Source organism: Suncus etruscus, chromosome 6 (genome assembly GCF_024139225.1).
Source record: "Suncus etruscus isolate mSunEtr1 chromosome 6, mSunEtr1.pri.cur, whole genome shotgun sequence".
Lineage (NCBI taxonomy): Eukaryota > Metazoa > Chordata > Mammalia > Eulipotyphla > Soricidae > Suncus > Suncus etruscus.
In genome coordinates, this window is record NC_064853.1 from 42,099,403 (window position 1) to 42,123,715 (window position 24,313).

The 24,313-nt window shown below is 38.8% G+C and overlaps 1 protein-coding gene across 1 annotated transcript in view; it reads right to left on the minus strand.

Moving 5' to 3' along the window:
* Positions 1–24,313, minus strand: part of ZMYM4 (zinc finger MYM-type containing 4) — a 154,431-nt gene that overhangs the window by 84,611 nt on the left and 45,507 nt on the right. Inside the window, exons 3-6 of the mRNA XM_049774621.1 lie at positions 11,322–11,843; positions 9,360–9,421; positions 8,845–9,015; positions 173–257 (exon numbers count right to left, since the gene is read on the minus strand). Of these exons, the coding sequence (XP_049630578.1) occupies positions 173–257; positions 8,845–9,015; positions 9,360–9,421; positions 11,322–11,843 (840 nt within the window). The remainder of the gene's footprint in view (positions 1–172; positions 258–8,844; positions 9,016–9,359; positions 9,422–11,321; positions 11,844–24,313) is intronic.

Here is a 24,313-nt window from a genome sequence, read left to right on the forward strand (position 1 = left end):
TTCTTTCTTTTTTTAGCTGGTCTTGAGACCCAACACTAATTATGCAACATACAATTAATGGCATTCTGAAAGGACAAAGAGAACTATCTAACTTACAAACGAATACACTTCCTTTCACTCACTCTAGTCAGAATAAAGAAACAAGATTCATTTATTCAGTTCTGTTTCTTACCAAGAGGACTGCCACTGACTGAAAACACAGCACTAATTTTCAGTTCCCCCTCTTGACTTTTTTGCTGTTGGCCATGACTATACTCCTTTAAAAAAAGAAAATAAATAGAGAAAGAAATAAATATAATGTGCCCAAAATCCAGACATTCACATTTTACTATTGCTATAAAAATTAAAACCAAGCAAACTAAAGTCAAAATAGATCTTTGTATACACTGAATAAGAGGCAAAAATGAAAGTATGTAACAGTATCTAATATTTGCAAATTAGATTTTAAAATCCTTATCAGTCAGTATTTTAAATTGTTTATTATTATAAAAGTAATACACACTGTACAAAATTTAAACAAATAGAAATAAGAAAAATTCATTCGTATTTCCATCATTCAAAAACCACCAGTTATTCTTTTGGTATATTTCTTTCCAGTCTTTTCCTTCTGCATTCAGGTTTTATTTATTTACATAGTTGCAATCATACTGAACATACCATTCTTATTTTTTTGATCACTTGATTTAACATTTTCATATTATTACATATTACTCCAAAATCACTTCTAGTGGCTAAACATCAGTTTTAAAATTTGACATCCAGAATTCCTGAGGCCTACAGATGTACTCTAGAAAGTCTGAAAATTCCAAAAGAGTATTTAAGTCATTTTCTTATTTCAAAGATCTATTAGTGAAGTTAAACATATTAAATCACAAATAACCATTATATAGTTGTAACAGAAATTTTCAGGGTTGTTTAACAATTATGCTATTGCATTTTAAAACACCTGATAAGTTTATTTTTCAATTCACTGTATATCACAATGAAGTCTATAAAATCCCACAAGACCTATTATTGGGCATCTCCACAAAACCCTTTGTTTGTTGTGAGAATTATATGAACATTTACCTAGTTTGAGAAATTCTGAGAAAGATGGTATTTAATAGACATATAAGATTGCACAGGGATAAGTGGGGTGAGGGAAGTGAGATATCTGCCTTTTTAAAAGTTAAACCAAACAAATTAGGGCACCAAAATCTCAGTAATCATGTAACATTTTAATACATTATTTCTAAAATTTGAAATACAAAATTTTACCACAAATAAAATTAAAAAAATACTTAGACACTAAAAGTACTCAAAATACTGATTTTTCCTTTGACCTTTCAGGTTCAATTAAATAACCTGAAGGTGCAGTGAGATTATATACACAAGCCTATCCATACTGGCTCAGTCCTTTTTTGTTTGTTTGTGTTGGGCAACACCCTGCAGCATTCAGATGTTACTCCTGGCTCTGAGCTCAAGAAATCACTCCTGGCAAGCTCAGGAAACCACTGGGTTGGCCACATGCAAAGCAAACACTCTACCCATTGTGCTATCACTGAGGCCCAGGTCCATTCTGTTCCACATATTTGATCAAATCAGTATTTGAAGGGCCCAGAGAGATAGCACAGCGGCGTTTGCCTTGCAAGCAGCCGATCCAGGACCAAAGGTGGTTGGTTCGAATCCCGGTGTCCCATATGGTACCCCGTGCCTGCCAGGAGCTATTTCTAAGCAGACAGCCGAGAGTAACCCCTGAGCACCGCCTGGTGTGACCCAAAAAAAAACAAACAAAAAAAAATCAGTATTTGAAGACTATTTTTTTTAAGTAACTTACTTTCTTAACTTCAAAGGAAAAAAAAAAAATATATATATATATAAAGAACCTTTATAGGGGATTTACAGAGCCAAAAATAGAATGCACAAACACAATGGCACATGTTTTTTAAAGAAATTATATTCCATGGATACGATTGTGGCTTAGAAATATATGCCTTGCATACATGAGACCTGAGTATAATACCCAGCACTGAAAAATTAAGTAAAATGAAAGTCATTTGAAGTTTTCCCAGTACTTTCAATTTTCAATTCCTTTCCAACCATTACTAGAATTCTTTAAAATCCTAACTTAATTTAATTTTTTATAGCATTTCATTAATACTTTCTCCAAATATATTTGTTTTATGTACATATGCTTTTATTTTTTTTGGTTTTGGTTTTTGGGCCACATCCAGTAATACTCAGGGGTTACTCCTGGCTATTAGCTCAGAAATCGCTCCTGGCTTGAGTACCATATGTGATGCTGGGGATCAAACCGAGGTCTGCCCTGGGTCAGCCACAGGGAAGGCAAGCGTCCTACTGCTGCACTATATCACTCCAGCCCTTGTACTTATGTTTTTAAGGCCAGTATTTGCGATTTCATACAAAGTTTTATTTTCAGAACAGAAAACTGAGATGGTTTATTGTTTATAATGTAATCTCTTTAACATGATATCAACAAACTGCAAAAAAACCATCGTAAATACTGCAGTCTTATTTTGTAAACCATACAATAACACTCAACTGTGTTCTACTGTAGTAAAGCACCGCATATAATAAATAGGAAAATAAGTTAATGTGGCAACTTTCAATAAAACCTAAGATAAAAAATAACTTTAGATATAAAAGTATATCAAGTTTTTAAGAGGGAGGTTTGGAACCTGATGGTGCTCAGAAATTATTCCTGGATCTGCACTCAGGAATTACTTCTGGCAGTGCTCAGGTGACCACGTGGAAAGCAAGTGCCCTAGCCACTGTACTATCTCTCCAACCCAAAGTGTTTTGTTTGTTTTGGCTTTTGGGACACACCTTTCTGGCTCAGGAGTGACTCTTGGCTCTGCATTCAGGAATCATCTCTGGTAGGCTCAGGGGATCATATGGGATACTGGGAACCAAACTAGAGTTGGCTGCGTGCAAGGCAAATGCAACCTGCTGTAGGACTGCTCTGGCCCTGCAAGAAAGCAGACTGGATTTGGTCCAGCTACTACTTTGTCAATACCTGTTTAAAATCATATGTGATTTTTTTTAAGGTATAACAGACACTATTAGTGAATTTCTTCCATTTACCGATAATATACAAAATTTCATTGTTTTTGTTTTGGGGCCACACCTGGTGGTGCTTAAAAAAACATTCCTGGTAGAGCTTGGGAACTGGGGTATCAGATGCATGCAAAGCGAGCACCCTAACTCTGTTCCAGCCCTCAAATTTTTTTTAAATGTATCTTTTGTTTTTGTTGTTTGGGGACTATACCCAGCTTGTGCAGACTTTCTCTTGACTGTGCTCAGGTATCACTTCTGATGATGTTCAAGGGGCCATCTGGGGTGCTGGAGATTGAACCCAGGTCAGGTGTATATAAGGCAAGCACCTTATCTGCTGTACTGTTTCTCTGATTTCTTTGTAACAATCTATTATGTAGCATTATCAGTTGGAATTTACACTATACTATCATAATTAATTATGGAATATTTAACTAAGTCTGACAAAATCAATTTCTATATTGGATGTATGTGTATATGGAACATATGTGGGCATGACTTTTTTAAAATAATCCACCTATTTGGGCCGAGAGATAGCATGGAGGTAAGGCATTTGCCTTCCATGCAGAAGGATGGTGGTTCGAATCCAGCATTCCCCCCTATGGTCCCTGAGTCTGTCAGAAGCGATTTCTGAGCCTAGAGCCAGGAGGAATCCCTGAGTGCTGCCGGGTGTGACCCAAAAAACAAAAGAAAAAAAAAAGGAATCCACCTATTTAAAGGGTTGGGGTGGCCCACAGCCAGCAATGCTAAGGGGTTACTCCTGGCTACATACTCAGGAATGACAACTAGTGCTCAGGAGACTATATGCCAGGATCAAACCGTACCTGCTGTATTATCTCTCTAGCCCCAGAATCCATTGGTATTTTCAAAAACTATCAGGAAATGTTAGAATGGGGACAGGGAAATAGTTCATGGATCAAGAACCAATGCAAGGCATTATGTTCAATCCCTGCCTGACACTAAGAAGAACCACTAGAATAGTCCTCTTGACCATTGGTATTGCTAAGCGCAGGAACTAAATTATCCAGCCCAGTTGGCCAAGTATCACCAGGAGTGGCCTCTAAACTCTGAAGACTCTCAGTACCACCCAGGAAGTAAATTGTATCAGATCTATATCTTCCTTTACGAGTAATACAGTAAAAAATAAGCTATCGGTCTTTTATCTGATATAGGACTTTACTTCTTGTATACATTTCTCAACAAATTATGTAATTGGGAGGCCGGAGAGATAGCATGGAGGTAAGGCGTTTGCCTTGCATGCAAAAGGATAGTGGTTCGAATCCTGGCATCCCATATGGTCCCTCGAGCATGCTAGGAGCGCTTTCTGAGCATAGAGCTAGGAGTGACCCCTGAGCACAGCCGGTGTGACCCAAAAACCAAACGAACCAAAAAAATTATGTAATTGGGAAACAAAGAATTTATAGACATAATACTATCTCTTACATAACTAAAATTCAACTAGCTACTCCACTAAACTTCGATGAATTCCATTAATTTTCTGATAAAGATCCTTACCAGCAAATGATGATATTTTTGTCTCCCCTTTTCCATTATTTTTTCTTCTAATTTCTTTTAACACGTATTGGGTCGAAAATCCAACAAGAGTTAAACAATAATGGTGACATCAGTAATGTGTGTTCTTTTAGTAATTATTAACAGAAGATTTCCATCATTTTACTTTTAAATTCAATGACTGTTATTGATCTGAAGTAGATATTTCCTTACCATAATCAAGAGAGAATCTATTATAAGAAATGCATAGTGAATTACATGAGATTTTTTTGCATCTATATTTATAGTCTTATTTGAGCTGTTGATGAAATATATGTATTAATTTTTTCCTAATTCATCCTGACAACTTTTAGACAGTATATTACGATAAATATCAAGTTTTTAAAAAATTAGTTCACAGAATTCCAGGACAAAAAATACTCATTGGTGTACTTTAACAGTCCCAATAAACTGTCTCATTGTGGCCATTATTCCAAACTTCTGATACATTCCTTAAGCCTCAAATACATATTATTCATAAAATACAGTAAAATTTAGTTATTTGCTTATATACTCCACAATGTTTTCACGGTAGAACCAGGTTTCTATTAGTACCCCTCTAGCAATGATTTATTTTATCAATGATTTAGTTTACAATATTTAGGAAACAGATTTTAATTTATAAATTGAGATGTGAAAAATTTCATGATCAAAAGTTCTCAGAAAAACAAGTATAAAAACAAATGTTTTACCAGTATCTTTACCTTCCCACTGTTTACCATAAAGGAATACCCACAGCTGGATGCCATGATAGTATTTCAGAAATGAAGAACCCAATTCCTATAGTCAAATTAACTTATATGGAGGGGAAAAAGCAATAACATTTAATTACTCCATTACACAATCCAAGACTGCATTAGTCATCACTATAAGAACTTTCTTTCCCATTTTATTTCATTTATTTCAATTACTATGAGGAAAAGGAAAAATATCTGTATCTCAATGTAAAATTCATCGAATAGACAGCCTTTAGAACCTATAGTAAAGTGGAAAGAAGACCTACCTAACTTTTTTAGGGTCTAAAATTTCCCAAGGCAGTTTATAAATTAAGCAAGATTTTTACTTCTTCTGACTTTACATCTTCTGACTCCACCTGGCTATAAGTTCAGGGGCTACTCCAAGTTTGGTGCTTGGTGACTGCTCAGGAGAACATGCAGTGTCAGGAATTAAACTCACACATGCAAGGCAAGTATTCTACCACTGAGTCACAGCTTTAGCCCCTAAAAAACTTTTACAGAAATACTGGCAGACAAACCATTTGGCCCCAGATTAGCTCTTTCCCAGAAAAACAAACTTGAATTACTAACTTAATCTCCAAATTCCATCACCAGTAAATGGAGTTCATGTCCACTGAGGTCTTACAGAGAAAAATTAAAACATCACACACAGTGTATATATAAAAGCATCTATATCGGGACCAGAGCGGTGGCACAAGTCGTAAGGCATATGCTTTGTCCGTGCTAGCCTAGGACAGACAGGGTTTTGATCCCACAGCGTCCCGTATGGTACACCAAGCCAAGAGCGATCTCTGAGCTCATAGCCAGAAGTAACCCCTGAGCGTCACCAGGTGTGGCCCAAAAACCTAAAATAAAAAGTGTCTATAAATGGATGGATACTACAAAAAAATAGCATAAAAACATGCAATTGGATTTCAGTGGTTAAATGAAACAAGAGTCAAATAACATTATGACAAAACCAAAACAGAAAGATAACTGACAAATCAAAAAAAAATGCAAATAATCAAAACAAACAGATTTAAAATAGCCTCTCTCTCTCTCTCTCTCTCTCTCTCTTTCACTCACTCACACACACACACACACACACACACATAGAGCAACTTAATGAATTTACATGGGAAAGTTAAAAAAAAAATCAAGATCAAACTGAGTTGTGCAGAAAGAGGGCTGAAAGCAAAATTACAAGTTAAGCAAAGAGAAAAACCAAGCCAAGTTTTAACCAAGTGTCCGGCCATGATCTAAAACTATGTTATTAAACATAGAGAAAATTTACTGGTAGCAACTGATGATCAAAAGTAAAAGCTGGCCACATGTATTAAATTCATCAGTATTTAACAAAGTAAATTGATAGTACTGTTTTAGAAATTAAGAGAACACTGCACTGAGGTTTCCTTTCCTCTGTCTATGAGAAATGGATGAGTGATAAAGCATTATGCAATATTGAACAGCAAGGAATATAGATCTCCAATAGTCATGTGGGCGAAATACCTAAAAGAACATGACAATGAAGAAGCAAGAGAGGAGGAAAGGAGATGAAGGGGAGAAGGTGGAGAGGAAAATGAAAAGGAAGAATCAGCAGACTCTAGTTTAACTGTGGTCCTCTGGGGAATTTCTGACTAATCACCAAAAGTCTGATCCTACAGGATTAGGGTAGCTGATTGAGAGAAAAAAATCTAGTTCTACCCATTCAAATATAAAGACTACTCCTATCCCTATGCCCATTATCTACAACATGTTCCTACTCAGTTCTCAAGAATTGAATAAATCAGATGTTGAGTCTCCTAGGAAAGTTCTTCCCCAAAATCATACCGAAACATATTCATTATTTTACAACACATTACAATACTTTGAATTGTGTATAAAAATTCCCGGATTTCTGTGTCCTAAAGCTCCCTTCTATTTAGATTTCTCCAGCTACTACTATCTTTTACTGTTTTCAAAAGTTAATACTAACAACGCTTACTAATAGCGTCCCCCTCCTGGAATACATTATCTTTGCAATACCTTTTTATATACTAAGGAAAATGATTGTTTACAAAGATAAAGAGATACCTTAGTATCTTGCTAGTTTTATGACTTATTAATTTTCCATTCCCACACTGGGGAGCATAATAAAATAAAAGATTGGCCCCAACAACCTAGTTGTAGTACTCTGCACCACTATACTGATTTTGCCTGAGTATCAAACAGATAGCTCTTACCTGCTTCTATTAACAAGATTTCTATTTACCTTCTATTCAAATATCTTAACATCCCTTTTTTCCTACCATCTTGTATATTTAGCCAATACACTCATCTCCATCTAACTGTTGCAACTCTATCATCACTATCCTGTACAGCTCATGTTCCATCTAAATCACTTATTCTTACTTGACGTTCCTCTCAAACAGTGGTTCCCAAGAGCTGATTATTTTGCCCCCAAGAATTAGCATTATATGGAGACACTGGGGTGAAGGGGACAGTGCTACTGTTTATCTATTAGCTATTAACATCCTACAATATACAGAACAAACCCCTCTAACAAAAATTATCTTGTTCAAATATCAACAGCACCAAAGTTGAGAAATACTGCTCTAAAAAGTTCATTCTACCAAAATATGACAGAAAGATATGAAAAAAGATATGCTTTCTCTAGAACAAACGTTATTTCAAAGAAATAACTCATGCAATCTACTTCTCAGATCCCTGAATGCATGCTATTTATATAAAACACAGACCACCCTCAAATAATGCTACCATTGTAAATTCATTCCTTTCTCCCCCCTTCCTACATTCCAGAATGATTAAAACTTGGTCCTTCATTCCAACTATTGAAATGTTACTAACTACATAGATAAAACTTTGCTAACTGAGGATTAAAATCACAGAATCTCTGACTACTAATTCCAGAGAATCCTTAAAATAGCAATACTTAATTTCCTACCATAATTATTCACTATCTTTTGTGGAATCATCTATTATCAATCAAACTCTCTTCTATTTTCTATAACTAGACCAATAAACTAATTCTTCAATCAAGTAACTTTTCCACATATAACTCTGTCCATTAACTGCTCCTGAAAACATTAAATGCATCACAGACCCTGAACTTCATCAGAACTGTGAAAAAAGATTATTACCTTATTATGAAATACACAATCATACCATAAACCTATAAACCACCATAAATCTTTGTCTTGTTTGTTCTATCAATCTAAAACTCTTGGACACTCACACTTTCTCTAATCCTGAACGGCAAAAAAGTTTTCAAATCACAAAATAGTGGTATTAAGAAAAAGTAAATTAAAATCCTTAATTACAATTCAGGAAGCTTCGCATAACTCTTGTTCATTCCTCAACATTATTCTCACACAAACCAATTCAAATTGCCTTCATCTTCATAGGCATCTCCTCTCACCCTGTCAAACTACTTCACTTTGTGACAAAAAGGACCTCTCTTAAATGAATAATTCATGGGTGAAACAAAAAGAAAGGGGAGGAAAAAAAAAGGTGAAATGTTTACTTGAGCATTGTCAGGTTCATCTTTAATTTTGTCTAGTAGTCCCTGCTGTGGTGCCATTGCTTTGTCATACTCATCATCCAAAGGTTCTTCTTTAATTCTAATATTTGATGCAAAGGAATTCCCCAGTTCCGAACCAATGGATTCTTTATTGGCAAATGGATAGCTGGAGTCCTAAAACACAATATAAAGGATTAATAAATATTCAGATTTTAAAATTATTCCTCTTCAGGTTTAATGCCCAAAGAAAAGCTCATTGGAAATGAAGAACTGTATGTACATTCATCAGAGTCCCTACACCTAAAAGCACATGTGATATATACAAATACAAATAGACTCTAAGAACTGAGGATTCTCAGACCACTCCAGATGTCCTTACTCATATCATAGAAGAAATTAAGTTAGGGGGAAAAGATCAGTACTCAGTACCTAACACATATACAGTTTAGAAAGTGACATAAAGGAAACTTTGACACTTGCCACAGTTACAGCAATCTACATATACACTGAAAACTTACCCTAAAGTTTGTTTCTGGGGTTTGTGGTAAATGGGTATGTAATGTTTCTTCAACTTGATTAGCTATTGAAAGAAAAACAAAACAAAACAAATACATGTATATGAATAACAAATTTTGTAAAGAGTGACCTAAAAAGCTATGATTTGGTAAGCACCTCTCTTTTCCAACAGGGATGCTCATTAGAGTTAACGGCATTCCAAAAAATAATCAAAAGGCAAGTTTTCACTCAATGTAAATAATGAAGCTCTATCTAATTTTGAACCTTAGTAAACTATTCCTTGTTCAAAATAAAATTCATTACTTTACTATGCTTTGGAATTGATTTTTTTGTTTGTTTGTTTTTGGGTCACACCAGGAAGCACTCAGGGGTTACTCCTGGCTCTACGCTCAGAAATCACTCCTGGCAGGCTCGGGGAACCATATGGGATACCGGAATTCGAACCACCATCCTTCTGCATCTAAGGCAAACACCTTACCGCTGTGCTACCTCTCCGGCCCCCAGAATTGACTTTTTGTTCTTCCCAAATTACATCATTCCAAGTTCTCTCTCTCATACATTTAGACTGTACTCAAAACTCATCTCAATTCAAAATTCACATCTCCTCTATAAACAGTTCCTTCACCCTTGAACTGAAAATTATTTTTCCTAAGAATCCTTAAAACAAGTTTCAGTTCAGTGAAAGAAACCTTTGGGCACTACTTTACAAGTCTTTAGCCATTATCTCTAATTAAAATTAAAATCTTTGGTGGTAGGAGTTTTGAGTCACATTCAGCAATGTTTAAGGCTCACTTCTAGTTTGGTCCTCAGGGTTCACTCCTAGGATATTCAGGAGACCATATGCAGTACCATTCAGCTGCATAAATAGCAAGATCCTTACTTCCTGTACTATCTGACAAACCTTAAAAATTATGCTATATGCAACTGGTCATCAACACTTTTTACTATATATCTTGTACTGTCCCATTGTGTTTCAAAAGGGGAAGTACTATGTTCTTTTTGTATAAGTACCACATAATACTCAATATCATAAATAATAAAAATATTTAACACATTGATACCCTCATACAGAACTGAACATAATATAACTTATACATTTAACAATATTGATGTTTTCCTATCATATTTTTCCTAGAATTTCCTGAAAAAATATGAGACTGTACAGAATAAAGCCTACCTTGTTCTTTTATATCTACTGAACATTTATCAAAACATGCCTATTTTTACTGTACCAGATTTGACCACCAAGAATATACAGACAAGTAAGATACAAGTTAGCCCTCAAAAACTCCTACAATAGCAATTAAAACAAAGCAAATACAGAACTATAAAACTGTTGAGGGCCAAATTCAATAATTAATGAAGTATGAACAAATGCTAAGAAAATATAGATAAGACAATTTATTCTCAATGCAGAAAGCTTAGGGATGACTACAGAATAAATAGAAGAGATGTTTATGAGTCAATCATTTTATAAGAACCACTTTATAAAGAGAAAATGACATGCAGATGATGAAACAGGAGAAAAAGCACAGAATATATAGCATATTCAAGAATGAAACTAAAGTAAGAGCCCTGGGGGAAAAGATCAAGAGCCTTCCCTAATTTGGACTAATTGGGATAGCAGGTTGAATTAGTGCTTACAGCACAAAGTTAATTCCAACTTCAGGTTCCAACTTCAACCAAAGAATATGAACAGGTGATTCAAGTATCTTTCCTTCTCATCAAAATATTGCAATCAAGGGAGGGAGAAATGAGGTTTACAGTTACTTTTCAACCATTTACACCATTACCAAAAGTTACTGGGAGAAATTCAGTCAGTCTGCAAAGAACAAGGATAAAAGAAAAATGACAAACTAAATTTTTTAAACTTCACACAACATTAGAGTAAAAGTTATATTGATAGAAAAAGGTAGTACTTTGTTATCTATTGTGTTTTATGGCTCTATTACAATAATTATTACCTGCTTTATCAAAAAAACTGCTTTTCAACCTTGAATCCAACTCTTTATGAGGTTTATCCAACCGTTTTTCACGTTCATATGTTAGGTCTCTATTTTTCTCCTTTCCAGAAAATGTGTCTTTGCTGTTTTCTCTTACTAGACTAAAATCTTTCCGGATTGATTTAAAGACAGAAACCTGATCAAACTGTTTAGGAAAGTCTTTTTTTAATTTACTTTGAATTTGTATTTCACTTTCATTGTCTGATTCATGTTGTGTAACTCTTCTCTCTACTTCCAAGCTATCATCAGTATGAATTGAAGAAACAAGATTGTCCTTTGAACTAAAATCCTGTTCATCCTCATTGTCACTACCAACGACTGGAATTCCAGCAAGATCCCCAGAGTTCAAAAAATAATCATCTTCATCCAGCAATGAATTTTCAGATCCTGTTTGATTCGGCATTCCATAAGACATGCTGTCAAGGGTAGGAGTTAAGTTGCGGTCTATATCTTCAGACATTTCTGTATCCATGATACCACCACCTTAAAAAGTAAAATACTGTTTAGACAAACGATAGTGCTAAATATGAGCACATTTATAAGGTCTGTCTGATATATAACCAAATATATGATGTATATATTTTTCTCAAACATAATTTCAATTAACATGAATACTGGTTTGACAGATATATCTATCAAAGAAACAGAGACTAAAATCTGAGAAGCAATCTGAGACTAAAAAATAAGGAAATGTGAGATAAGGGGGAAAAAAGAACACAAGCCTCAAAATTGGTCATGTCTATGTTATGATGATAAGATCACTGACATTCTATGTGGTCCTGAGAAGTAAACTCAAGACTCTTTATAAAACACTGTCATACTCACCTTAAGAGATTAATATGTGGTGAGGATTAGTAATATTGTTATAAAAAGCCTATTAACAAGAGAATGCCATGTAGAATAAAATATTATAATTACTATAGACATTATTATTATTTTGGCTTTTGGGTAGCACCTAGCAGTGCTCAGGGCTTACTCCTAGCTCCGTGCTCAAGGAATTTCTTGGAGAATTCAGGGGACCATAGGTAGTATTGGGGATAGAACATTGGTCAGCTATATACAAGTGACCCTACTCTTTGTACTATTTTCTACCCCAATTTCGTGGCATTCATTTCCAAAATATAAGAACATTAATACAAATATATGCATACAGGGGCCAGAGAGATAGCATGAAGGTAGAGCATTTGCCTTGCATGCACAAAGACGGTGGTTCAAATCCCGGCATCCCATATGGTCCCCCAAGCCTGCCAGAAGCGATTTCTGAGCATAGAGCCAGGAGTAACCCCTGATTGCTGCCGGGTGTGACCCAAAAACAAAAAACAAAACAAAAAAAATATATATATGCATACATTACATCTATGTATAGACACATGCCTATGTTTAATACAAAATAACAGCCAAAATATGAAAACAACACTGATATCCAGTAACAGATGACCAAATAAAGAAGTTATGGCACACAATTTACTTCTGTGTGGCTATAAGAAAGGATAAACTGGGGGCAGAGAGATGGTGCTAGAAGTAAAGCGTCTACCTATCAAGCGCTAGCCTAGGAAGGACAGCAGTTCGATCCTCTGGCAACCCATATGGTCCCCCCCAAGCCAGGGGCGATTTCTGAGAACATAGCCAGGAGTAACCTGAGTGTCAAATGAGTGTGGCAAAAAAAAAAAAAAAAAAAAGGATAAACTGAGGACCAAGCAATAGCACAGCAGATAAGGCATTTTCCTTTAACAAAGCAACCCAGGTTCAATTCCTGGCATCTCATATGGTCCCCCAAACCCACTAGGATTAATTTCTGAAACAGGAGTAACCTGAGCACCACTGGTATGGCCCAAAATTAAAAAAAAAAAAAAAAAAAAAAAAGAATGAACTCTTGCTATTTACTGCTACTTGGATGTAACTGGAGGGCATCCTGTTAAAAAGTTGGAGGGAGATACATACCAGATGATCTCACTCATCTAGGTATCCAGATACTAAATAAGGTAACACACAATACTGATGACAAAAATCCATCTTAGATTACCAAACTAAGGGGGAAAGAGAGAGTTGGGAAGGAAGAAATAGGTGAGCATGACAGTAGTAAAGGATCTTGGGCACTCTAGTGGTGGTGATGTAGCAATGTTGGACATTAAAAACTAAAATTCTAGGGGCTGGAGAGATAGCATGGAGGTAAGGCATTAGCCTTGCATGTAGAAGGTCGGTGGCTCGAATCCCGGCATCCCACATGGTCCTCCCGAGCCTGCCCCGAGCGATTTCTGAGCATAGAGCCAGGAGTAACCCAGCACTGCCGAGTGTGACTCAAAAACCAAAAAAACAAAACAAAACTAAAACTCTAGACCAATAATACCCAATACCCACATCTCTAAGCCCCAATCATGTAAATTCATGGAACCAGCACCACAGATTCATGACTAATCTCAGAAGAAATGCAAGCCGCTAAAACTCAGTTGCTAAAATTCACAGGTATGCCAATCTTCCAGCAGAAATGGAAAAATAGTATAGAAGTCAATTAACATCGATAAACAAAAGCAAGACAGAATGCTCAGGGAGCCAGAGAGATAGCACAGCCATAAAGTGTTTGCCTTGCATGCAGAAGGACAGTGGTTCAAATCCCAGCATCCCATATGGTCCCCCGAGCCTGCCAGGGGCAATTTCTGAGCTAACAGCCAGGAGTAGCCACTGAGTGCTGCCAGTATGACCCCCAAAAAAAAAAAAAAAAAAAAAAAGAATGCTTAACTAGCAATAAAGAACTTAATAAATCCTCAATGACTTAATACCCCCATTGTAAGATACAACAATTTTCATAAATTTTCTTTTACTGAAGCATTTTTTCAATAGCTCCTTTAGCCACTTAGTTGTAATAAACAACATAAAACAAATTATATTGTGCTAGCCAAGGAGACAGGTTTGGGTGTGGGTAGGAAAATAGGGGAGAGAATGTTACTCAGGTGGTAGGAATTGGTATTGTGACATTCAAACAACTGTATTATGAACAATTTTGTAGGATATAGTATTTAAATAATATGTATTAATCATCTTTCAAATATATAAATTTGGGGCCGGACGGTGGCGCTGGAGGTAAGGTGCCTGCATTGCCTGAGCTAGCCTAAGATGGACCACGGTTCGATCCCCCTGCGTCCCATATGGTCCCCCCAAGCCAGGAGCGACTTCTGAGCACATAGCCAGGAGTAACCCCTGAGCGTCACCGGGTGTTAAAAACCAAAAAAAAAAAAAAAAAAAAGAAAGAAAAAAGAAATTTAATAATTGTGCAATCATGTTAAATAACAGTAAGAAAGGTTAGAGAAGCGACACACAGACACAATATACTTATATCAGAAATGAAAAGATAGCACGAAAATTTCATAGAAAATAATATGAACAATATAATTTAGGGTGAGAGACACCTTAGGGGCTACGGTATAAGCTTTGCACATAGAAGACCTGGGTTCAATCCCTAGTACTGCATGGTCCCCTGAGCACCATCAGGGCCAACCCCTAATCAACTGATGGGTGCGGTCCAAAAAATTAAAAGTAGGGGCTGAAGTGGTGATGCAGGGCATAAGCCGTCTTCCTTGCACTGGCTAGCCTAGAACAGACCACAGTTCGATTCCCCAACCCCAACCCCCCCCCCCCCCCCGCCGCGTCCCATATAGTCTCCCAAGCAATTTATGAACTTACAGCCAGGAGTAACCTCTGAGCTTCACTGTGTGGGGTCCAAAAAACAAACAAACAAACAAATAAATACAAAAAACTAATCCTCACTTTACCTATTCCCTTTATTGTGTTTAGGTTTGTAGATTTCTATAAGTAGATAATGTTATCAGTAGATTTTAGCACACTTTAGTAGATCTGATGGGACAGAGGGTGGGAGGGAAAGGAGGAAAGGAAGAAAGTGAGGGAAAGAAGAAAAGAGAGGAGGAAGAAAAGGAGGGTATGGAAGGAAGGTGGTGTGAGGGAAGAAACTGAAGGAGGGAGAAATGAAAGAGGGAAGGAAGGGAGGGAAAGTGGATGGAAGAAAGGGAGAGAGAGGAAGAGAGAAAAGAATGAGGGAAGGAATGAAGAGAGGGAGGAAGGGAATGAAGGGAGAGAGAGGGGAACAGTGAAGGGAGGGAAGTGGGATGGTAGATAGGGAGAAAAGAAAGGAAAGGGGAGGGAGAAAAGAAGAGGGGAGGGAAAAAAGAAAGGAAGGGAGGATATAGGATAACAGATCTGCTTATTTAATCTATTTACTGTCTATCAGAGATCTCTTTTGACATTGATGAAAGAAAAATCATAGTACTGGATTAAAACACTTTTATTCTGGGGCCGGAGAGATAGCATGAAGGTAAGGCATTTGCCTTTTCATGCAGAAGGTCATTGGTTTGAATCCAGGCATCCCATATGGTTCCCTGAGCCTGCCAGGAGCGATTTCTGAGCGTAGAGCCAGGAGTAAACCCCTGAGCGCTGCCGGGTGAGACCCAAAAACCAACAACAAAAAAAAACCACTTTTATTCTTCTTGATTGATGGTAACTGATTTGATAACTTAATTTTCAAAAAATGACTTAAATTTTGTTAGACTAATTTTATAGCCCAGACTAAATTTCTTTTTTTTTTTTTTTTTTTGTTTTGTTTTTGGTTTTTGGTTTTTGGGTCATACCCGGCAACACTCAGGGGTTACTCCTGAGTAACTACGCTCAGAAATCGCCCCTGGCAGGCACGAGGGACCATATGGGATGCCGGGATTCGAACCACCGTCCTTCTGCAAGGAAGGCAAATGCCTTACCTCCGTGCTATCTTGCCGGTCTCAGACTAAATTTCAATTAGTAATTAGATTGTCTTCATCTTGAAAATATGAAGACATACTTTTAATGTCAAGGGAGAAGTCTTTTGATGTTTGAATCTCCTACTTTCATTTTGCTTTTGGATGCAACTGTTAGTATATGTGGCCTAAAATGCTTATGGCCTGAGACAATTTTGGTGAATAAAAACATTTAAAATGAAATAGCTTGTTTGAAACTGCAGATCTCAAGAGACATAAAACTGGATACAAAATATTTATCCAGTCTTTGTTATGATTTTGTTTTGGAGCCATACCTGGCAGCATTCAGAGCTCACTCCTGCTGTGCACTAATGGATCACCCTACCCACTGTACTTATTATAGCTCCAGTCTCTTCATGTTTCATAGAAAAGAACTGTCGATACTACTAAGCAGTATGAGATCATTAGGAAAAAGAGGGGCCAGAGAGATAGCACAGCAGTAGGGCTGAATAAGGATGAACCTGGGTTAGATCCCCAGCGTCCCTTATGTCCCCTGAGCCAGGAGTGATTTCTGAGCGCATAGCCAGGAGTAACTCGAGCTTGGGTGTGGCCCAAAAAACGAAAAAAGAAAAAGAAAACTTTGATATGCTATCCCAGAAAGTCTGATAGATAAAAAAAAAAAAAATAGGATTCATTCCAATTTACAATAGCAAAAAACTGTATATGAATTTGCTTTCCACTAAAAAACATGTTACTGAAACAAATTTTTCTCTACCTCTAAGGATCACGAAAGCTGAAAGTTGAGAACTTCACAAACAGCAGTGATGACCATAGTGTTTCTGCTGTGTTTCTGATTGCTTGAAGACATAAAAAACACTGTAGAGCCAGGAATACCTATCACCTGAAGATACTTTCACTGAGGTATAAAACTTGTACTTCCTAGCTCTCTATCTAAATTCCTACTTTTTTTGTTTGGTTTTTGGCCATACCCGGTGGCCTTCAGGGCTTACTCCAGGCTCTGTGCTCAGAAATTGCCCCTGGCAAGCTTGGGAGAACCATATAAGATGCTGGGATTCAAACCAGTGTCCGTCCTACAAGGCAAACGCCCTGCTGCTGTGCTACCACTCCAACCCCAAATTTCTACTTTTCTTTTTTTTTTTTTTTTTTGGGGGGGGGGGGGGGGGAAACAGGGTTGAGCTATATTATTCTGGCTCTGCGCTTAGAAATCACTCCTGGGACCGGAGAGATAGCACAGCGGCGTTTGACTTGCAAACAGCCAATCCATAACCTAAGGTGGTTGGTTCGAATCCCGGCGTTCCATATGGTCCCTGTTCCTGCCAGGAGCTATTGCTGAGCAAATAGCCAGGAGTAGCCCCTGAGCACCGCCAGGTGTGACCCAAAAACCCAAAAAGAAATCATTCCTGGCAGGCTCAGGGACCACATGGGGTGCCGGAAATCGAACCTGGGTCTATCCTGAGTCGGATGCATGCAAGGCAAATGCCCTACTGCTGTGCTATCGCTCTGGTGCCTAAAATTTCTATTTTTCTTAACATTGAACTTCTGCTTCTTTGCCAAGGACTTAGATGACTCTTTATTTTAACTGATATTCTCAGAACTGAGACTTGGTCTGTGAAATAACCAAACAAAACAACTCACAAGTTTTGAGATGTAAGCTCCAACAGTAAGAATGTAAAGCAGGAGAGAGCACAGCGGCGTTTGCCTTGCAAGCAGCCGATCCAGGACCACAGGTGGTTGGTTCGAATCCCGGTGTCCCATATGGTCCCCCGTGCCTGCCAGGAGCTATTTCTGAGCAGACAGCCAGGAGTAACCCCTGAGCACCGCCGGGTGTGACCCAAAAACCAAAAAAAAAAAAAAAAAAAAAAGGAACTGTGTTGCCCAAGAATAAATCTTGGGTATAGGGAAGATCAATAGTACAGTGGGGCACAGTGCTTCTCTTGCACAAGAGAGACCTGGGTTTGAAACCCAATACCCCATATGATTCCCTGAGCTCTGCCAGGAGTAATCCCTGAGTACAGAGCCAGGAGTAAACCAGGAGCACTGCCAAGAGTTGTCCCCCTCCCCCGCCTATAAGCAATGCCTTGGGTAAAAAGTGACTGTCATAGAGGGGTTCTGAAGCTAACACAACTTATCTTCTTTGTTGGGGGGGAGGGGGTTTTGAGCCACACCCAGCGGCGCTCAGGGGTTACTATCTCTGAGCTAAGAAAGAACTCCTGGGGGCCGGGAAGGTGGCGCTAGAGCTAAGGTGTCTGCCTTACAAGCGCTAGCGTAGGACGGACCTCGGTTTCCCCCGGCGTCCCATATGGTCTCCCCAAGCCAGGGGCGATTTCTGAGCTCATAGCCAGGAGTAACCCCTGAGCGTCAAACGGGTGTGGCCCAAAAACCAAAAAAAAAAAAAAAGAAAGAACTCCTGGCAGGTTCAGGAGAACATATGGGATGCTGGGAATCAAACCTGGATCTGTCCCAGGTCCACTGCGTGCTAGGTAAATGCCTTACTGCTGTGCTATCTCTCCAGCCCAACAATTTGTCTTTGTAAGAATATTTACCCACCAGATTAGTTTGTGCTATTCTACCACTCTGTCTACCTCTGTACTATTGCTCTGGCCCCTAGATGAATATTCTTCAAATTGCCTTGGCTTGAGTTATTTTGTGGATATGCGTTTATCACAATATTGTCATGAAAAAAAAAAAACAACTTTAAACTTTTGGTGGTTTTCTTTCATGTCCATATCAGACTCTCATTTTTACTAAGTTTCTTATTTCCTATAGGCCCTAGTATAGTGCTGCCACCAGGTGGAGTTTTATTGGATCTCCACAAAATGTTTCTAGTCCTAAGTCTTTGGAGCTAGTGACACTAATTTCCTTAAAACCTTAGTGTTATTACTTCTTCTTGTTTATTTTTGGGTCATTCCTGGCAACACTCAGGGTTACTCCTGGCTCTGCACTCAGAAATCCATCACTCCTGGCAGGCTCGGGGGACCATATTGGATGCTGGGAATCAAACCAGAGTCTGACTAGGGTTGGCCGTGTGCAAGGCAAACGTCCTACTGCTATGCTATCGCTCCAGCCCAAAACCTTGGTTTTATTACTTTTTGTTTGTTTGTTTTTGGGGCCATACCTGGCAGTGCTCAGGGGTTAACTCCTGGCTGTCTGCTCAGAAATAGCTCCTGGCAGGCACAGGAGACCATATGGGTGGGACACCGGGATTCAAACCAACCACCTTCGGTCCTGGATCGGCTGCTTGCAAGGCAAACAACGCTGTGCTATCTCTCCAGGCCCGGTTTTATTACTTCTTAAGAACTCATTCTCATACTTTCATATTCTCTCTCTCTTTCTCTCTCTCTCTCTCTCTCTCACTCACACACACACTCTCACACACACACACACACACACACACACACACGACCAATTTTCCAGCTTCAATTTATAATCCGAGTCAAGTCTTCATAATATTTGAAAGCAAATGAAGACTTTTAATGAAATTATTTGGGGAGGGGTCAGAGGAGAGCTTCCAATCAGAGCTCACGAAGGGCTGAGCTACTTCCAGCAATTCTCTTAAAATAATGCTGAGGGTTCCAAGGATAAGGTGTTGCTTGAACTCTTTGATGCTGTGATCATCACAACAGTGATCAAAAAAATTCAAGTCACATACTCAGTGATTCTCATGGAGCCAATGTGATGCTGAGGATCCATCCCAGTTCAAGTAGTGCAAGTCTTCACCTTAAATTCTGTGTCATCTCCTTCCCTGAGTTCTGAAGTTAATGATTTTGATAGTACGACAAAGAAAATCTTAACTCTGGTAATAATATTTTAGTTTCAAGTGTCTCCTGATAGAACATACAGTAAGTAAAGCTGATTAAGCTTATTTCAATCAGCTTTCACTTTTGCTACATATTCAACATTATCACGCATTTCTCCTGTACTATCTATATAGATACCAACACAAGTTTCCTCCACACAATTCTTCATTTGTAAAAAATTCAAGACTTGAAGTTAAATATTTCCATTCTCCTGTGTCCTTTCAAAGAATGCCAGAACAGTTGTCTTCATGTATATCTTCATAGGTATTCCATAGCCTTCATGTATATCTTCATGTATACGTGTTCATAAGCCTATCTTATATAAAATAAGTGTGCCATGTTAGAAATAAAGTTGTTTCATCTAAGTGAATTGTAAGCTCTGAGCAGCCCTTATTGCCAAAATGGTCATTATTAATTTTCAGAAACTCTTTTGACAAATAGTATTTAATAAAGAAATTTTGTAAATTTCCAAACTTTTCCCATGAATTAGTTCTGACATTTTAATAGCAAAATGCTTCATAACATTTTTCCCTATTACATACATAAGGCTTTTTAATTTTTACAATTAGGATTTTCTTTTTTTTTTTTTTTTTTTTTTTTTGGTTTTTGGGTCACACCCTGCAGTGCTCAAGGGTTACTCCTGGCTGTCTGCTCAGAAATAGCTCCTGGCAGGCACGGGGAACCATGTGGGACACCGGGATTCGAACCAACCACCTTTGATCTTGGATCAGCTGCTTGCAAGGCAAACGCCGCTGTGCTATCTCTCCAGGCCCACAATTAGGATTTTCAAGATTCTAGTAAATACCTTTTTTCCACTGTAGATATAAATTTCACAAAAAGGTATTTTTATTTGAAGATTATAGAAGTCAAATACTTATAGGATTAATTGCAGTTCTATTGCATACTTGGTACTAAGATTTAATTTTAGATTATATGTTTCCACATTTTCTACAACCTAATCTTTTTTTTTGGGGGGGGGGGTTTAGGATCATACCCAGCAGCGCTAAGGGGTTCTCCTCGCTCTACGATCAGAAATCGCTCCTGGCAGGCTCAGGAGATCATATGGGATGCCGGGATTCGAACCACTGTCTTTCTGCATGCAATGCCTTACCTCCATGCTATCTCTCCGGCCCCCACAACCTAATCTTTATTCAAGATCAAGAAAAGATACTTTTCCACATCATCATGATTACTTAATGAAGTAAATTCATATTGCAAAAATGATTTATCATATAATCTTATGACTGTCAATTCTGGTAGCAAATACTGCAGTATTATCGTCATCAGTATTTTATTTTGTGAGGAAACTATGGGGCTATCCCAATTACTGTTGAGACCTACAAGCCCATTCCATCAATACTTGGCAGCTACGTAAGCCTCCTGTCCAATTCAAATATGCTGTAGTGCTAGGGTTCTTTGTGTTGGGAGCAGAAAGCGTCTGCACTGTTCACAGGATCATTTGGGACCATGTGGTACTAGGGACGGAACTGAGACTGACAGCATGCAAAGCATGCTCCAAAACTACTATACTATCTCTGTTTCCTGCCATCATACTTCTTCTGTCTAAATTTAGTCATTTATCTACAACTGAAAATACTTCTTAAAAATTAAATAATTTTGGGCCGGGCGGTGGCGCTAAAGGTAAGGTGCCTGCCTTGCCTGCGCTAGCCTTGGACGGACCGCGGTTCGATCCCCCGGTGTCCCACATGGTCCCCTAAGCCAGGAGCAACTTCTGAGTGCATAGCCAGGAGTAACCCCTGAGCGTTACTGGGTGTGGCCCAAAAAAAAAAAATGTATGTTTGCAAGACTGGAGAGACAGCATAGAAGTAGGGTGTAATATTGCACATAGCTGACACAGGTCTGATCCTAGCATAGCATATAGTCCCCAGGCAAAGACTGGAATGAACCCTGAGAGCAGAGCCAGAAGTAAATCCTGAGCCATGTATGGCACAAAAACAAAATTTAAAGGAAGTGAGGGAGGAAGGAAGGACGGGGAGGGGGAAGAGCAACAGAAAGAAACAAAAGAAAATTTTATGTCTGCAAATCATATATAGCGGTGAAGAAGGAATATTGTAGAACTTTGTCTTAATACAGTTGAACATTCGTGTTTCTCTTAGGAGAAAAAAAAGAACAATGTCTACCAAACTGTAATCCTTAAAAACCTATTACTCTGGCAAGTCATGGACAATTCAGAAAATTTACAAATAAAACCTCTGGAGTCCAAAGAGATAGAACAACAGTAAGTAGTGTGTTTCCCTGGCACATGCCAACCCTAGTTCTATCCCCAGCATCCCATTATCCCCAAGCCCACCAGAAGATAATTCTTAAGCACAGAACCAGAAGTAACCCCTGAGTAATGCTGGTTGTGGCCCCAAAAACAAACAAATAAACCACCTTTGAAGTTCTGTAATCCTGCATCAAGTATTAATTCCACTATTTAAACTAAATGGTGATATCCTAAAACCCTAGTTTTTTCCTTAGTAAAATAAGCAGTCAAAAGATCACCAGCTGGAGCCTATTATGGAAAAGTTTGCAAACTCTGTTTATTAAGAAAGCCTTGAAAATATTGTTGACAGCAATGGACTCAGCTAAAGAACTACAATTCCCAATTTTCATTAAAGTCAAGGTGTCTAAGGAGAGAAAAACCAACAAACATAAAATTTATAATTCTCTCTGACTCTATGAATGTTTTTTCCTCCTGTCCGCCTCACTGCAGGTTGAAGATACAGTAGTTACCTCAGAGTTCAATTACTCAGAGTTCAGGAGGTGGAAACCAAGTGCTAAAGCAGAAGTCAGGGCTGGAGAGACAGCACAGTGAGAAAAGCATTTGCCTTGAGCAAGGCCAATCTCGGTTCATCTTGAACATTCCTATATGCACCCCAGAGTAGCACCAAGAGTGATTCCTGAGCACAGAGCCAAAAGTAACCTCTTAGTACCACAGAGTGTGATTAAAAAAGAAAAATAAAAATAGTTCCCTGAATTTGTAACAATCTAAGACATCTTTATCAATCTAGGCTTATAGGTTAAATCTTAATTTCAGGGGCTGGAGCGATAGCGCAGGGAGAGGGCATTTGCCTTCCACGCGGCTGATCCAAATGGACCTCAGTTTGGTCCCCGGCATCCCATATCGTCCCTCAAGCCAGGAGTGATTTCTGAGCATATAGCCAGGAGTAAATCCTGAGTGCCACGGGTGTGGCCCAAAAACCAAGGGGAAAAAAAAAACTTAATTTCAATAACGTCCTTATACATTGTTGACTCTCATCTAATTAATATTACTGTAACTTTTAAAAGATGAACTAGATGATGAACAACACCACTTTTCCTTTTCACCTGCATAAAATGCTGAGCTTAAAACCCTTTCACTTAAATGACTAGTATCTGGAAATTCACCTCACTTTAAAGTAAAATTTCCCAAATTTCTCACAGATGAGTTTCTAACAGTTTATATACATGCCACAAAATTGCAAATAGGAGAGGGAGGCTGCAGCTGGACCCAGACAATCCCACATGCCAGGATTCCTGCTCCTCTCCTACGGTTATGGCTGGGAATCTGGGCAGAGAGCTGGCCAATGGCCTCCTGGGCTGACCACTTAGATCCCCCCCATGCCAAACTGGTCTTCAGGGCCACATCTGGCAACTGGGCTCTGGGGGGAAGGGGGAGGAGGGAAACTCCAATCCCATGCTTTTTCAAACTGGAGAGGAAGGTTGCAGCTGGACCAAGAAAATCCCACATGCCAGGATTACTGTTCCTCTTCTACTGGCATGCCTGGGAATCTGGACAGACAGCTGGCCAAAGGCCTCCAGGACTGACCAGTTAATCCTGGAGACCGAGAGCCCCCCACACCAGGCTGGCTTTCAAGGCCAGGGCTGGTATCTAAGCTCAGGGTGGATGGGGAGGAGGCAAACTCCTCCCCCCTGCTTTTTCATACTGGAGAGGGAGGCTGCAGCTGGACCCAGACGATCCCACATGCCAGGATTCCTGCTCCTCTCCTACGGGTATGGCTGGGAATCTGGGCAGACAGCTGCCAATGGCCTCCTGAGCTGACCACTTAGACCAGGAGGCCGAGATCCCCCCCCCCATGCCAAACTGGTCTTCAAGGCCATCTGGCAATTGAGCTTTGGGAGGAGGGAGGAGAAGGGAAACTACTCCTATATTCATACTGGACCCCCTGCAGCGGTGTCTTTTCTTACTAATACTCATTTTCATAACCGCGCGGGCGCAAATATACTTTTTTTTTTTTTGGTTTTTGGGCCACACCCAGTGGTGCTCAGGGGTTGGTTACTCCTGGCTGTCTGCTCAGAAATAGCTCCTGGCAGGCACGGGGGACCATATGGGACACCGGGATTCGAACCAACCACTTTAGGTCCTGAATCGGCTGCTTGCAGGCAAACACCA